Below are 14166 nucleotides of genomic sequence, written 5' to 3' on the forward strand. Positions count from 1 at the left end.
ACACTGACAAAGAGAAACACAGAGCTCAAATACACAAAGGGATAACGAGGGAACGAGACACAGAAGGAGAGCACAGCTGGGAGTAATCAGGCTGGACGAGACAAGGGAAGCAAAACTAGAAACACTGACATGAGACACGGACCTTCAAAGTAAAACAGGAAACACACTGACTGAACTCTAGACATGTAAACTTAACAGCAACTGTGGAGACAGAACATAGGAACCTGAAACATGGTACAAAAACGTCACAGTAGACATAACATGGAACACAGGGAAGCCATATTACAAAGCCAAAGAGCTAAACCTATGATAACCATAACTCAGACCTAGGGAAACAAGAAACAGTACAACAAAGGACTCAAAACATAAACCATAATATAAAAACACGAGATCTCTTCAAAATAAAATAGGAAACATAATGAGACGCAGACATGAAACACATGAAGAGCAGGGGAGACTTAACATGGGTTGGAAACACAAGGGGTAACTAATAAGCAAATGAACATAGGAGACCTAATGAGCTTAAACATACTATAAACATCAAAATGAACTAAAACTCAAAACACTGGGTCATAAGACCCAGGACCGTGACAATCAGTACTTCTGATCCTGGGATCTCATCACCTGATGCTGATAACGCAGTTATGTTTAAATCTGAAGAAAAGAATAAGCTTAATCATATTTGTGTAAAATTATATATTTATCTTTTTTTGCAACTTTACCAGCTTTACTTATAAAGCACTTTAACACAAAACCAGAGATCACAAAGTGCTGCACATATACAAACAACAACAACAAATGAAATGATTAAATAAAATAATACAACATGTTAAAAAGTCATATTGAGTCAGCCCCTTACAAGAGCAAATAAATGTGTCTTAAGAAGAGTTTTAAACTCAGAAAGAGAAGAGGCCTGTCTTACATGCACGCTCACGTCTGCATCTACTGACTGAAACCAGCCCACTGAGGAACAATGGGCTGGGGGGTCAGTTCCTTAATCTTAATTATGCAAATTCTCATGACCACTGATCAATAACCATGAGTCCCATTCACAGAGAGCTGGGGAATGGCTGCAATCACAGCATGTAAGATGGTGACAGATGTACCCTTAGGCCCCTCCTCCATTCAGAGATGGTCTTTCCCTTTTCACGTAAATGGCCTCCTTGACTCCGCCCTCAAACCAGCGTTCCTCCCTGTCCAGGATGTGAACATCATAGCCAGTGGTGTAATGTGATTATTTTGTTCCAGTTAAAAGACGCGCTGCAGCAGTTTGCACCACCTGCAGACATCTAAAGGATGCATCACTAACCCCACAGTAAAGTGCGTTACAGTAATCCAGCCTAGATGTAACAAAGGCAGGATTACAGTCTCAAAAAGCTGCTTTGATAAGATGGGCTTTATTTTGGCTGTCACAGATGAAAGAAGCTTGATGTCAGGTTTATATAGTGGATTGTCATTTATGCTTAGAAATATCTTCTCATATATGCTCAGAGTTTTATAATCAATGTCATGTTGGTCATGCACACCCACACCCTGGGGGGTTGAAGAGTTGAAGTCAAACTGTCAACACAAATAAGTTTATTGACAAAAGTTGGAAAGATGAAGAGAATAAATGTGTCATTGAAATCTGCTGTTTAGAAAGAGTTTCCAAAGAATCCAGGTGTGAATGAAAGCAGCAGCTTTCTCCTGTTTGCTTTTCATTTCTGTTTCATGTTTTGAGGTGAATTCAACTTGATATCAAACACACAGTCTGACACTGAGCTTTCTTTCTGTCTCTTTCAGTGCTGGCAGCAACCTGTTCCAGAGGTGTGGACTCGAGTCATTAATTTTATGACTTTAGACTTGACTTGAAAAAATGTTCTAAGACTTGTGACTTGACTTGGACTTTTACACCAATGACTTGGGACTTGAATTGGACTTGAACCGGTTTACTTGAAAAGACTTGATATTTCACCCCAAATATAAAATTTAACATGCATATTATATAGAGATTGAAAATGTGACGTCATTCACGGGTAGAACCGCAAAGGATTCTGGGAACTCGTGGCAAGCGGTACTAGCGCACGCAGGCTTTCAATTAAAATCAGTCACATAGCGATAAAAAGAAACACAAAAATGTCAAGAAGCTGTTGTATTATTAACTGCAATAGCCGGTCACATGACAGCCACGGGAAGCCGACGGGTAAAGAGATCGGTTGTTATCGGATTACGTCGTTGAGGAGAAATTGTTCGAGCCATGTTTCCGAAGTAACAAAGAGGCGACGGGTGGCCTGGATTGCAGCCATTCAAAGACCAAATATAACGTCCCAGAACACTCCAGCTCACAGGTTAGTCTGCTCCAAGCATTTACACGAAGGTCAGTCTGCTGTTGTAGTTAATGCGTCATTTTCATAACATAATTGGTGATATAGGTTACAAGCAAGTCTGGCGCTGAACAGAAATTGTCGCACTATGCTCCTTTATTTATTGTGCATAAATAGTGAATTGTCCTGACACAATATTGCGTTTCGCTTCTGTTATTATGGTACATTGACAAAAACATATACTTTTATTCACAGGATAAAACAGTTGTTTTGTATCACTAATTGCCCAGTACGATTACAGCATACAGTATTATTGTCACTGCTACATTTCTGTGATGCTACCAGAAATTATTTCCACTACTAATTAATTACCGTTGAGCTCAAAGGTCCTATTAATAAACGGTTAAGGAATGTGTATTTATGACGACGATTTGTGAGACTGGTAAACTTATGATACGTACGATGGTCTTTCGTTCTACACGGTGCATTTCAAGGTCCTGCACCCATCCGGCGGTAAACTGTACCTGGGCTTGTTGCAGTGACCTGAAGTTACTAAACTTCATGAGTGTATGCACTCACTCCAAGAACCGTATGATTATAAATATGCATATAAATATGCTACGATGAGATAGCTGACTTCATCTAACTAGCAAATGTTGTCCAGGCTACGTTGGTGATGCAGTTTTTTTTAATGTGTATGATATTTTTGTCATGCGATTTTAAAGCCGGTCCTACAACCGCATCCAAGAATAACATGCAGCTTATCTCAGAACTGTCGGTGAAAATTATTCTTGGAGCTAGGTTTAATTGAGCTGCATTTTAAAGAGGTGCAATTTCACAATTTGTGTATATTTTCTAAGTTCACTATTTTGTCATGTGTTGAGAAAAACACAGATTTTAAAATTACATGGTCTAATATTTACATTTAGCATAACTGCAACATTATTTTTTCGTTTTTTTTTTTTAAAGACTCGAAAGGACTTGAAATTCAAAGTTTCAGACTTGTGACTTTACTCGGACTTTTACACCAGTGACTTGAGACTTGACTCTGACTGGCCTGACATTACTTGAGACTTGACTTGAGACTTGAGGATAAAGACTTGAGACTTACTTGAGACTTGCAAAACAATGACTTGGTCCCACCTCTGACCTGTTCACTCATCACTTCAGGTAAATGCTGTTTTACTGCTTCTTATATTTCTCAGCCTTGCTGTTAACTTTATACTTCCATCATGCTAATCATGCTAATGCCTCGTTACTCCCTGGTGTATTTAAGCCCTGTGTTTTCCTCTGTCTGTTGTTGTCTTACACCCTCTGTGTTTCCAGCCATTTTCTAGTCGCGGTTCCTGGTTTGCTCCCCTCTTGTCTTTTTAGTGCTCGTTTATTTTGAGTTATTGCCATGTTTATAAAAATTACATTTTCATTTGGAAAAATGTTTAACATGTGGTCATTTTTCATACATGTATTATGAAATACGCAACAGCTACATACTAGTTTGTTTGTTTTTTTAGACTTAGACTACCAGTGGCTCAAGAGTTGGCAGTTTGTATTGTAATCGGAAGGTTGCCGGTTCGAGCCCCGGCACCGACAGTCTCGGTTGCCTACTGGTGGTGGTCAGAGGTGGCGCCAGTGTCCGGCAGCCTCGCCTCTGTCAGTGCGCCCCAGGGTGGCTGTGGCTACAATGTAGCATCACCAGTGTGTGAATGGGTGGATGACTGGATATGTAAAGCGCTTTGGGGTCCTCAGGGACGAGTAAAGTGCTATATAAATACAAGCCATTTATAATGTTAAGTACAATTTTGATTGCGTTCCGTTTACAATATTAAGTAAATGGAACAACATTTTGGATTACCTGACCGTCTATATTTCAGTTACATGACCAAGCATGTCAGTGTTACTTACTCAATTTTTTCACGTTTGTGTAAAACTACAATTGATTAAGTATATTGAACAGATTTGACTGGTTTCCAATCTACTCAATATTTTTAAGTGTAAAAGTGTTGCCTCAAACATTTTAAGTAAATGTCAGTTTTAGTTTTTGGAGTGCGCATCCACATTTTTATCGATATCTGCAGGTCAGGCATTGCATCCAATCACAGTTTAAAGACTTGCAACTCTTCTGTCGGAGCATGGCCTCTATGAAATACTCAAGAGCCAATCTGATTCCATGTAAAAACTGTACACTTTCTTGGTGATTCTATGGTGGTGTATACTGCTGGGATTAGGCAGGCTTGGGAGAAAGAGTTGGGGAGGAAGGTGCCTGAATGTATGTGGAGTAAGTGTCTGTCTAAAATCCATTCTTGCTCTATAAACAGCAGTTAATTCAATTTAAAAACCCTCCACCGGTTACACTATTCTAAGGTCAGACTGCACAAGATTTATCCTTTATCTTCCCAATGTGTGACAGGTGCAGATTGGCAGAAGCTACGTTGTTCCATGCCTTTTGGTCTTGTCCCTCATTAACAGACGTTGGTCTAAGATATTTGACTGGTCTTCCGAGGGATAAATGAAGCCCCTACAGCGTGAACCTGAACTTGTAATTTTTGGATGTTCTCAGACATCAGAGCTACTCCCGGTTACAGTGCAGTGGCCGTTAGAATTAGGTTTGATTGCCGCCAACAGGCTAATCCTGAGGGGATGGAAGTCGCCCACTCCTCCTTCCTTTCAGTTAAGGGTAACAGATATGATGTCCATAATACAAATGGAAAAGTTCAGCAAAGACTCAAAGGATTCTCCTCTGAATGTGTGGAACCTCTTCTTGGAACAATTTGCGAAGGCCAGATTTGTAAACTCTCATCGATTCCAGCATTTGGTATTCTACCCTGTGGTGTTTTGTGAAGTGCATGTTTGTCAGGGTCTGGGTGGGTACCTGCAGGTCTCCAACAGCGGCCCCTCCTCCTTAGGCGGAGTTCGGTTGCTCCTCCCTGGCTGACCACCTGTGAGCAATTATTCCGGCAGTATATCAGACCTGCGCTCTCAACCATTCATCGCCTGAGTATCTGCTATCTCCATGTTAGTCAAGTGGAGCATCATAACTCTGTCCAGAATCCGTGGATTTACTTACTTGTTCTTCTTGTTCTCAGAGGTAGCACCTGGAGTGGAGGTCTTGTCTCCCTCACTCCCGCCTTCCTGGACCTGGGCCGCTTGCTGCTGATACGACGTGGCCTGCCGGCCCACCACTCACTTGCCTGCCTCCCCACGTCTCGACCGCTTCCGGGCCTTCCGCCCCACCTGTCCCCTCCACCTGAAACCCAGTAAGGCAACTCAAATCAACTGTGGAGGATCGTTGATTGTCTGCTGGATCCCACTGACCGTGATCTCCTCTTATTCCAGTGCCCCGGCCCCTACCTAGTCCTGTTTCCACCTCCCCGCTGCCTCTGCTGTTCAGCCGTCTCCTAGAGGTGTCTAGGTCACCCTCCGTTATCTTAGATTATCCTACGCGCCACTAGTGCGGTGGCGTCGTTTTGTTTTTTTGCTTGTGTTTGCCTGTGGGCGGAAATAAATCCTTTGTTCCCTTATCGTCTCGCTTCCGGGTTGGTTTCTGCACCTGTGTCCATCTCTGTTCCCTCGTGCCGCTGGGCCGTGACAATGTTTATTTGAATGAATTGTTTTTCCTGTAATGCATCTGAGCCTGTTTGTTTTTGTTTTATATTTTGATAATCTAAAATAAAATGATCAAAAAAAGAACACAACACTTTGTGGTGTTGCACACATCTTGTTCACAGTTTGCCGACTATCCTGCTTTGTTTCTGTCAGAGAACTGAAGCCAAGTGGCCTCATTTTATTTACTGATCTTTTGTTTTTTGTTTTTTGAAATTGTACTTTTACAATGACCAATATTGTTTTATCATTGAAGCCTACAAAGGGTAACTGTCATGGTCCTGGGTCGTTTAAGTTCCCTGTGTTTTCTGTCATATTTTGCATTATGTTGAGGACTCCAGGTTTCCTAGGTTGTTCTGTACAGTGTTGTTGCCTTCTGTGTCTCCCACTGTGTGGCTGTCTATATAGTGATGTGAGTTACTGTGCTTTGCTCCCACTCCTTGTGTTCCATGATTTCCTCTTCCCTTCATGTTCTCCCTCTCTCTCTCCAGGCTGTCTCACTGCACTTCCTGCAGTTGTGTGTCCTCCCCGTGCTGTCAAGTGTAATTGTCCTCAGCTGTGTTCCTTGTGTGCTTCAACTTCCTCATTACCTGCTGTGTATTTATGTCAGAGTCTCCCTCTGCTCCATGTCGCATCGTCCCTCATGCTGTGTGTTTCTTTGTTAAGGTTAGTTTATATTTTCCAGTTTACTTTAGTTCTGTATCATTTCCGTGTGTCAGCAATGAAGCTGCATTTTGAGTTATTCCCGTGTGTTGTGAGTTCTGCACTTTGGGTCCTCTTCCTGCCTGCACACAGCCGAAACATGACAGTAACAGGACAAGAATACGTAAAAGATTGCCTGCCTCCAACAACAGGTCACCGATCAAAGAAAGAAAGACAGAGCAAAAATGTGGTGCCGCCTGAGGATAGCGAGGAAAGCAAATGAACATGAAACGTAACACACATACTGCCTGTAGGAAGGCGTTTGAAGGAAACCTGCACATGAAAGAAAATGTTTCTAAACTAAAAAGCTGCAACATTTTTACATTTGCTGAAGTGAATGCAGGCACAGAGAGCGTAAATATATGCAGGACCGGTCTATATAAACCTGTTCTGTCCGTGTGGAGCCTGGACTGCTGTTGGCATGCTGTGTAGCAGGAGGTTTCTCCTGCAACAATGTAAGGGATGTAGACCAGCATGATCTGATCATCACACAACACACCAAACCCTAACCCCCAACTCCACCCCTAACCTAATCACATCCTAAACTTCACAACACTAACCCCCTAAGACATAGGTGTCAAACTCTGGCCCACGGGCCAAATTTGGCTCGCAGCCTAATTACATTTGGCCCGCAAAGCCATACAAAATTACTATTAGAGCTGGCCTGCCAGTATCATACAGTGCATGTACTGCTAATACTACAATTCCCAGAATGCTCTGTTGGTGTTTTGGCACGTCAGTCATGACAGGACCATTAGCACCCTCTCCTCTGTTGACCATAGTCATAGCAACCACGCAAATACTGCCATGCTACCGATCCCAAAATGGAAAAAAGAAGGGCAGAAAATAGGAGCTTTCTGGACAGGTGGGAGAATATGATGGAAATTTGATAAATGATCAAATTTAATTCAGAAGGCTGCAAATACATTTTTTATTTAAGAAATGAATTCCACTGATGTGTTATTTAATTAATTATTTGATTTCAGCAAAACTTGTTTGAGTCCATAAGAAAAGATTCCTTGTTATATTTGGAGGAAGGTGTTTTTTCAATGAATATTAATGTTAGCCCGCGACTTTGATCCAGTTTTGAATTTTGGCCCACTGTGTATTTGAGTTTGACAGCCCTGCCCTAAGACGTTTGGAAATAAAAACAAATCTCTGGCAGAACCAGGCTCAGGGACGGGCGGCCGCATGTGACGGTTTGCCAAGTAAACATTTACTGGCATAGCGTCTGTTCCTGCGCGTCCTCAAAGTCCTAAAGTCCGTCTACAAACACGTTTAAAGCTCACTCACATGAACACCGACATTCTTTGAAAACAACTTTTAAGTGTATGATGAATTCTGGTCTCCTTCCTTTGGAGAGCCTTGGAGCAAACACTGGACGTTGTTCTGTTTTATCATCTTTTGCACCCACTAATCAAAGATTCTTGCTTTAAATTGAGTTTCCAGTTAATGCGTCTGGGTAGGATCCAACAGGGTCAAACTACTGTTTAAAATAAAGTTCCTTATCAAACTGAATAAATAGAGGTGTGTTTGAGTCAGGTACCAACAGTACCAGTACTCACCAGCACTGGCACCATGCTCCGTGTAAGGCTCAGCTGCACACTGTGTGAGTACACGAATGATTTTCTATATTTATGTTTAATGACTGAATTCTAAAATGTTTGTTTCCATCTGAATATTATTTTATATGTATGTGGGTTTTCTGTTGGATGAGTCCAGATGTATCACTTGTTGACAGCTCTGCGAGGCTGTAAGCAGCGATCTCTGAGCTGAATGTAAATGCTGAGCACATTTTGTGGTTAACATGAAAGGCGACAGACACTTGGATGAGGCTGTGATTTTATGACACATGTGACACTCGCTGCTAAAGGTGTGACTTAGATACCTCACAGAAAAGTATGTTCAAAGCTGGTAGTAGATAACAATGTGAGGGTGAAGCAACATTATTGTGAAAATAATTTTATTTCAGTTACAGACGCAGGAAAATAGGTAAAACATCAAAGCCTTAATATTAATATACACCACGCATGTTTGAGAAGTTCTGCTTTTTCAAAAAGATGATCAAATCATTTTCGTTTAAATCTTTTCTCTTGCTCAATGAATAAAACACTGATGTTTGTTTTCAGTGCTGGCAGCGACCTGTTTGCTCAGCGGAGCAGGTAAACAGCATCTAGTGCAAGATCCAGTTTATCATTACACAGCTCACCTCATGTCACATTTTCATATCTGTTCTTCAGATGCTTCCATGGAGAAAGCCGTCAGCTGTCACATGGGCGGTGTCCAGAGGCTGAGCTGTGGTACGATGCATGTTTACATCTGCGCAACCAAAGCGACTCGGCGGGGATGTGAAAAATCGGCTTGTACATTTCACTCAGCCAATGAAACTCTTGGAATTCATGAATTGAGAAAAAATATTTTGGTTTGATTTTTACATTTTTTCATCTGAAGGTTCATCGTCCTAAATTGGAGACATTTTTTAAACAAATACATAAATTGGGCCTGTTCTACACTGGGGCAAGAGGGGGCAATGCCCCCTTAAACAAACTTCCTGCCCCCTTAAGTCAAACTTTTGGAAGTTGAGAAAAAAAAACAGATTCTCCACAAACTGATTTTGGACAAGATTTACTGCAGTAGCTGAAAAGATCTGCTGGAAAATGTACAAATGAGATGATAGGGTTTAAGTCTTGTTTGCTTTCCCTCTGTGTTCTCTTTGTGTGCAGGCTCACACACTCACCCTCCCCCCAGCTAAACATCCAATCACTTTAAGTATGCAAATGATCCGGTGTCAGGTTTCTCAGCAGTGTTGCCAATTTAGCGACTTTGTTGCTATATTTAGCAAGCTGTCCGACGCCCTTAACTACTTTTTATCTAAAACAACTTCTAAAAGTAGCAACTTCTCACTACTTTTAGGACAGCCAATAGTGATTTTTCTTACTGAGGAGTTGGCAACACTGTTTCTCAGTAGGCAGGACAGAGCAGCTAATCTGTGTGTGGTGTAACCAGAGGTGGGTAGTAACGAGTTACATTTACTCCGTTACATTTAATGAAAAAAATGTACTTTTAAAGTACCTTTTTACTTTTACGTGAGTACATTTGTGAAGAAAAACGGTACTTTTACTCCGCTACATTTGCAAAATTAGACTCGTTACTTAAAAATAATTAGTTTAACACATTAGATAACATGCCACCAGTGGAGTTTCCAGTGACTTTTTTACCAATCAGATATGGCCATGCAGTCACATGACCAGTTTGAAACTGACCCCCTTAGCGACTTTTTTCTAAAAAGCGACTAGCGACAAATCTGGCACCTTTTTCTGGTATTATTGGAGACTTATTTATGAAATGAAAATGCATATCACTCTCAACAAGCAGCGGTGCTGCCGTGGGCACCTCACCCGTGCCAAAGTGCTCACAGGCGGAGGATAGTCCTCCCCCGGCTGCTATAAGGGCAGGAGACGTTCCTACCTACCTATGCGTCCAAACACACACACACACAAAGTAAATCCACCAGAGTGCCAATTTCGGGTCACTTTTGCCGGTCCAAGCCCGGGACCCACCTCTGGGTGTAACAACCCTTTTGGGTTATAGCACCACTAGGGGGGGTTGCCCTACTATTGTAATAGCTGTGGGAGTCTCCTAGTGGGTGTGTGTTGTTAGCTCGTGTTCCATTCGAAAAGGAAAACCTTACCGTTGTGACGGCCTGGCGCCGGCGTTACCAATCTGTGCGCATGTATGCATGGACGAGTACAGCCGTGGAGACCTGGCTCAGAAGGTGTAATGTTGCTGACAGTGAATAAAGGTCTGTTATTGGATTTAACCGACTGGCTTCGGGTTTTTAACCCCCACACCACACGCTCGCTCGACCTGCTAGCCGCTCCTTCCTCGCCATACTGCTGTTACAGTGGGTTACAGTGACTGTAACTGACAGTGTATTTGAACTCTTTCATGCACAGTGGTCACTACAGCTATTCATAGGTTGTTTTCTTGTATTTGTGTCAGTGTTGATGGTATACTTGCACATAAACCACTACATTGGTGTCACTCCACACCCTGCCACCCAAAGGTCGTGTAATGTCACTATAGATGTATGACATGTTTCATTGTAATTATTGTTATTTAATCCTGTCATCCATGAATTATGAGTATAAGTGTTTTTATTCATCTTTTACTGCCCAAAGACGAATAAAAATACTTAAGAAAGAAACTCCGGATTGAGGTAGTCATAATTCATGCATGAAAGGTTTAATGTTCGTCACTGTATTTGTTAGAAACAGTTTTGTAATTTTCCTTTAATTTAATTTATTCATTCGTTTATATATGATCATGTATAAACTACATCATCAACTCAGTCAATAAATATACTTAGATGTATCTCATAAATGAAATAACAGTGTAGTAATTATTTTAGTAAACCTTTTACAGTTAATGAAAATGTAGTGCAAAATAAAATACCTACGATTATTATTGTTATTATTGTTATTCAAGTTCTAACCTCTCAGCTGCTTGCAGTGATGTGTTACTGTAGGGTCTTTAACTTACAAAATAAAGCGCCTTGAGACAACGATGCAGGAATAAAAATCGCAGTGAACTCTGATTTTTACGCTGCTTTTAAATGAAATGCTCTCGTTTCTGATCCACTCGATGTGACAGAAAATGGAGTGATCAGTGTGGTAGCAGCTCTGTACGGACGTGCAGACAGAGAGACCTGCAGTGAGGGCAGACCTCAACAACAGCTTAACAACACTGAGTGCTCTCAGCAGGGAACCGTGGACGTCCTCAGGAGGAGGTACAAGAGAAAGGATCCTAAACTTCTGTTGTGAATGTGGCAGCTTACAGTCAGCTACATGTGAGCGTCCATGAGGTTGAGCTAATTATAGCTAGCTATAATTAGCTAGCTATAATTATTCTCTATGGGCTAACCGAGCCTTTGCTGTTCATCTTTCAATTACAGCCGCTACATGAGCAAAGAAAGTAAAGAAATATGTGTAAATATGTTTTGGAAAAAGCAGCACAGTTAAACAATAACCAACATCCAGCACTGCTTTTTTATGTATGTGTTTCCTTCAGGTGTGATGGGAAGAAAGTGTGTGAACTGAGCGTGACTGACGTCGAAAGTCCTGACCCTTGTGTCGACACCTACAAATATCTGGAGACCAGCTACACCTGCTTACCTGCAAGTCAGTATCACATGACCATGAAACTATGAAGGAAGCAGAGCTCAGAAAGAAGGTCAGAGAGTTTGTGACTGATTTATGTGAGCATGCTAACGCTAAGTCAAGTCAGTCAACACATTTAAACACAGCAGATGTTCAACAAATCATCAAAACCAAGTAATACGTTGATAATAATGACTTTTTCATTATAATTTAGTAAAACATAAAATCTGCTTTGATGACATTATGTGAAAGCTCATGAAAACATTTTGAGCTGGGATGTGAACACTGTTCCTGAGGTAGATGATGTCATCTGAGGAGGGAGCCAGTGAGTGAGAACGCACCAATCAGATGAATCATGAGAAGACCCTGATTAACAAACCCAAGTGAGCAGCAGGAGACAGAGCATGTGGAACATCTGCTAGAGAACATGAAGTTCATGTAGGCGGGTATATGTGAGCAACAATATTTCTGATCCGGTACTTCACAAATATGATTACACTTCTGTGCACGCAGACGTTCAGGATCCTTTCATTCATGCAGCAAACATTTAGGTTATTAACAGAAAGAAAGAGTTCATCTTTCTGAAGAAAAGTGGGTAACAACTGCTTTGATCTGTGAGTCAGACTGAAGAGAGGTACAAACATGACACCAAGATATTTTCCCCCTGAGGGTTAAGAAGGGACGGTGGAAAGCAAGGAATCTCTAAACTTCCAGCTTCATTTACATTGAGGCTGCCAAACAGCAGCTTCAACATGTCGCTGAGAGCCAATGTTCTTCAATGCTTTCATATCTAATCTGACCTGCTTCCACAGGTCACCTGGTCACATGCGAGCACTCGTTTGCACACCTGCACTGTGGTAAGAGTCATTATCTCTGTTGTGTCTCAGCTCTGATCATTTTCAGGTGAAGATTTTCTACTTTTATTGCAGTTCTTTTTGTTTTTATTTTATTTACATTTTAATTTCTTATTAGTGTTTATTAAGTCAATCCATCTGTTACTGTCAATGTGTTATTTTGTTATGTTCATGAATTCGACCCGTGTTAAATGATTTATATGACTTGAATCAAATTTAAATTTGATTAAACTGAAAAAACGTTGCTGGGTTGTTTTCTGCTCGTCTTCTCTCGTCAGATGAAGGGCAGGCTATCCTCGTGTACGGGGCTCACTATGGACGCCACGATCAGACCACATGCTCCTACAGAATTCTGGCCTCTGAGGTCCAAAATGTTTATTGCTCCCGTCCCACCAGCAAAGTCGCTGAGAGGTACCGTTTTCCTCCTGTTACTGCTTTAAACTGTGGCTGCAGGTATTACTTTCATATTTCTCAGTGCACATCAATGCCTGCGCTCACTCACATTGCTCTGCATCTCCAGCTGCGACGGGAAGAGCAGCTGCACCATCAGAGCGAGTAACTCTGTGTTTGGAGACCCCTGTGTTGGCACATACAAATACCTCGAGGTGGCTTACATCTGCCAGTGTAAGCAGCCTAAATGATCACGTTGATGTTCTCACACTACAAAGACTGACATGATCTGACGTGGAGATGTTGTCTGTTCTTTTGCAGATCTAACATGAACGGATTAAAATGCAGTTTTATGACAATTTATTGGGAGTTGATCAGCAAAACCATTTCATGGGTCTCTCAGTAGCTTCAGTGCTTTTGATGACTTTTCCTATGATGCAGTAAATCAGTGAAGCTGAGTCAGTTTCAAACACCTGTGATTGTTTTTTTCCTGTCCAGGATTAGATGGAGATTATCTGACTGTTTTAAAAATTACAAAAATAAACATCTATCAAATAATTATATGTTTTTGCTTTTTTATTTATAAAAAACAACATTGGTCTCTGTATTTGTAATGTGAAATGGAAATAAACCTGCCTGCCAGTGTCTGGCTTTGGCTGATGTGACCACGACATTAAAGCTCCGTCCTGGTGTCAAACATCTGTTTTATTATCACTGAATAAAGGATGTTCCTTCAGATCATGGCATCAAAGACAAATCTTGTCTGGACTGTGCAAAACAGCAACATTCACATATGATAAATGATCATTTTAAACTAAAAACGTTATCCTACAGTCGGCATTAGGGTGAAGAGAGGATGATGATAGGCAGAGCTGGCACACCTAAATGTGGCGTGAGGACCTGACAGAGGCTTCGGTCTGTGAGGTCTTCATCTCCCACCTCCAGCAGAGCTTCACCACTCAGAGGCTGGACTATGCTCTGCACCTCCAGCACTGAGCTGCAGCTGCAGCGTGGTTGGTGCCATCAAGGTGACACATTCCCCACATCAAGCTGAGCATACATCCAAAACCTTCCAAGCAGGTCAAGTTGCATGTCTGTTTTTATCTTCTGGTTTCTCTCGAGGATACACACCTTTCCATCAGATATGTTTCTCTCGGT

The 14166-nt window shown here is 41.5% G+C and overlaps 2 protein-coding genes across 5 annotated transcripts in view; one reads left to right on the forward strand and one right to left on the reverse strand.

Annotated features, from left to right (window-relative positions):
- The window catches only part of LOC309697844 (L-rhamnose-binding lectin SML-like), a 142114-nt gene that overhangs the window by 90691 nt on the left and 37257 nt on the right, over positions 1–14166 (reverse strand). The gene's annotated exons all lie outside the window — the stretch shown is intronic.
- Positions 10374–13514, forward strand: LOC309697866 (L-rhamnose-binding lectin SML-like). 2 transcript variants are annotated; one of them, XM_082520082.1, is made up of 7 exons: positions 10374–10407; positions 11259–11394; positions 11676–11785; positions 12577–12621; positions 12897–13029; positions 13139–13242; positions 13330–13514. In XM_082520082.1, the coding sequence occupies exons 1-7, from the start codon at positions 10386–10388 to the stop codon at positions 13338–13340; spliced, it is 561 nt and encodes a 186-aa protein (XP_082376208.1). In that variant the 5' UTR covers positions 10374–10385; the 3' UTR covers positions 13341–13514. The 2 variants fall into 2 exon arrangements, with proteins under 2 accessions (XP_082376208.1, XP_082376207.1); XM_082520081.1 differs by having other exon boundaries at positions 13139–13514.

The sequence above is a fragment of the Aulonocara stuartgranti genome, assembly GCF_965226115.1.
Source record: "Aulonocara stuartgranti genome assembly, chromosome: 20".
In the NCBI taxonomy this organism is placed as follows: domain Eukaryota; kingdom Metazoa; phylum Chordata; class Actinopteri; order Cichliformes; family Cichlidae; genus Aulonocara; species Aulonocara stuartgranti.

Coding starts and splice junctions, on each gene's coding strand:
- LOC309697866 (XM_082520081.1), top strand. CDS start 10,386: ATGTTGCTGACAGTGAATAAAG. Junction 11,395..11,675: donor GTGGACGTCCTCAGGAGGAG/GTACAAGAGAAA, acceptor TGTTTCCTTCAG/GTGTGATGGGAAGAAAGTGT. Junction 12,622..12,896: donor GTTTGCACACCTGCACTGTG/GTAAGAGTCATT, acceptor TTCTCTCGTCAG/ATGAAGGGCAGGCTATCCTC.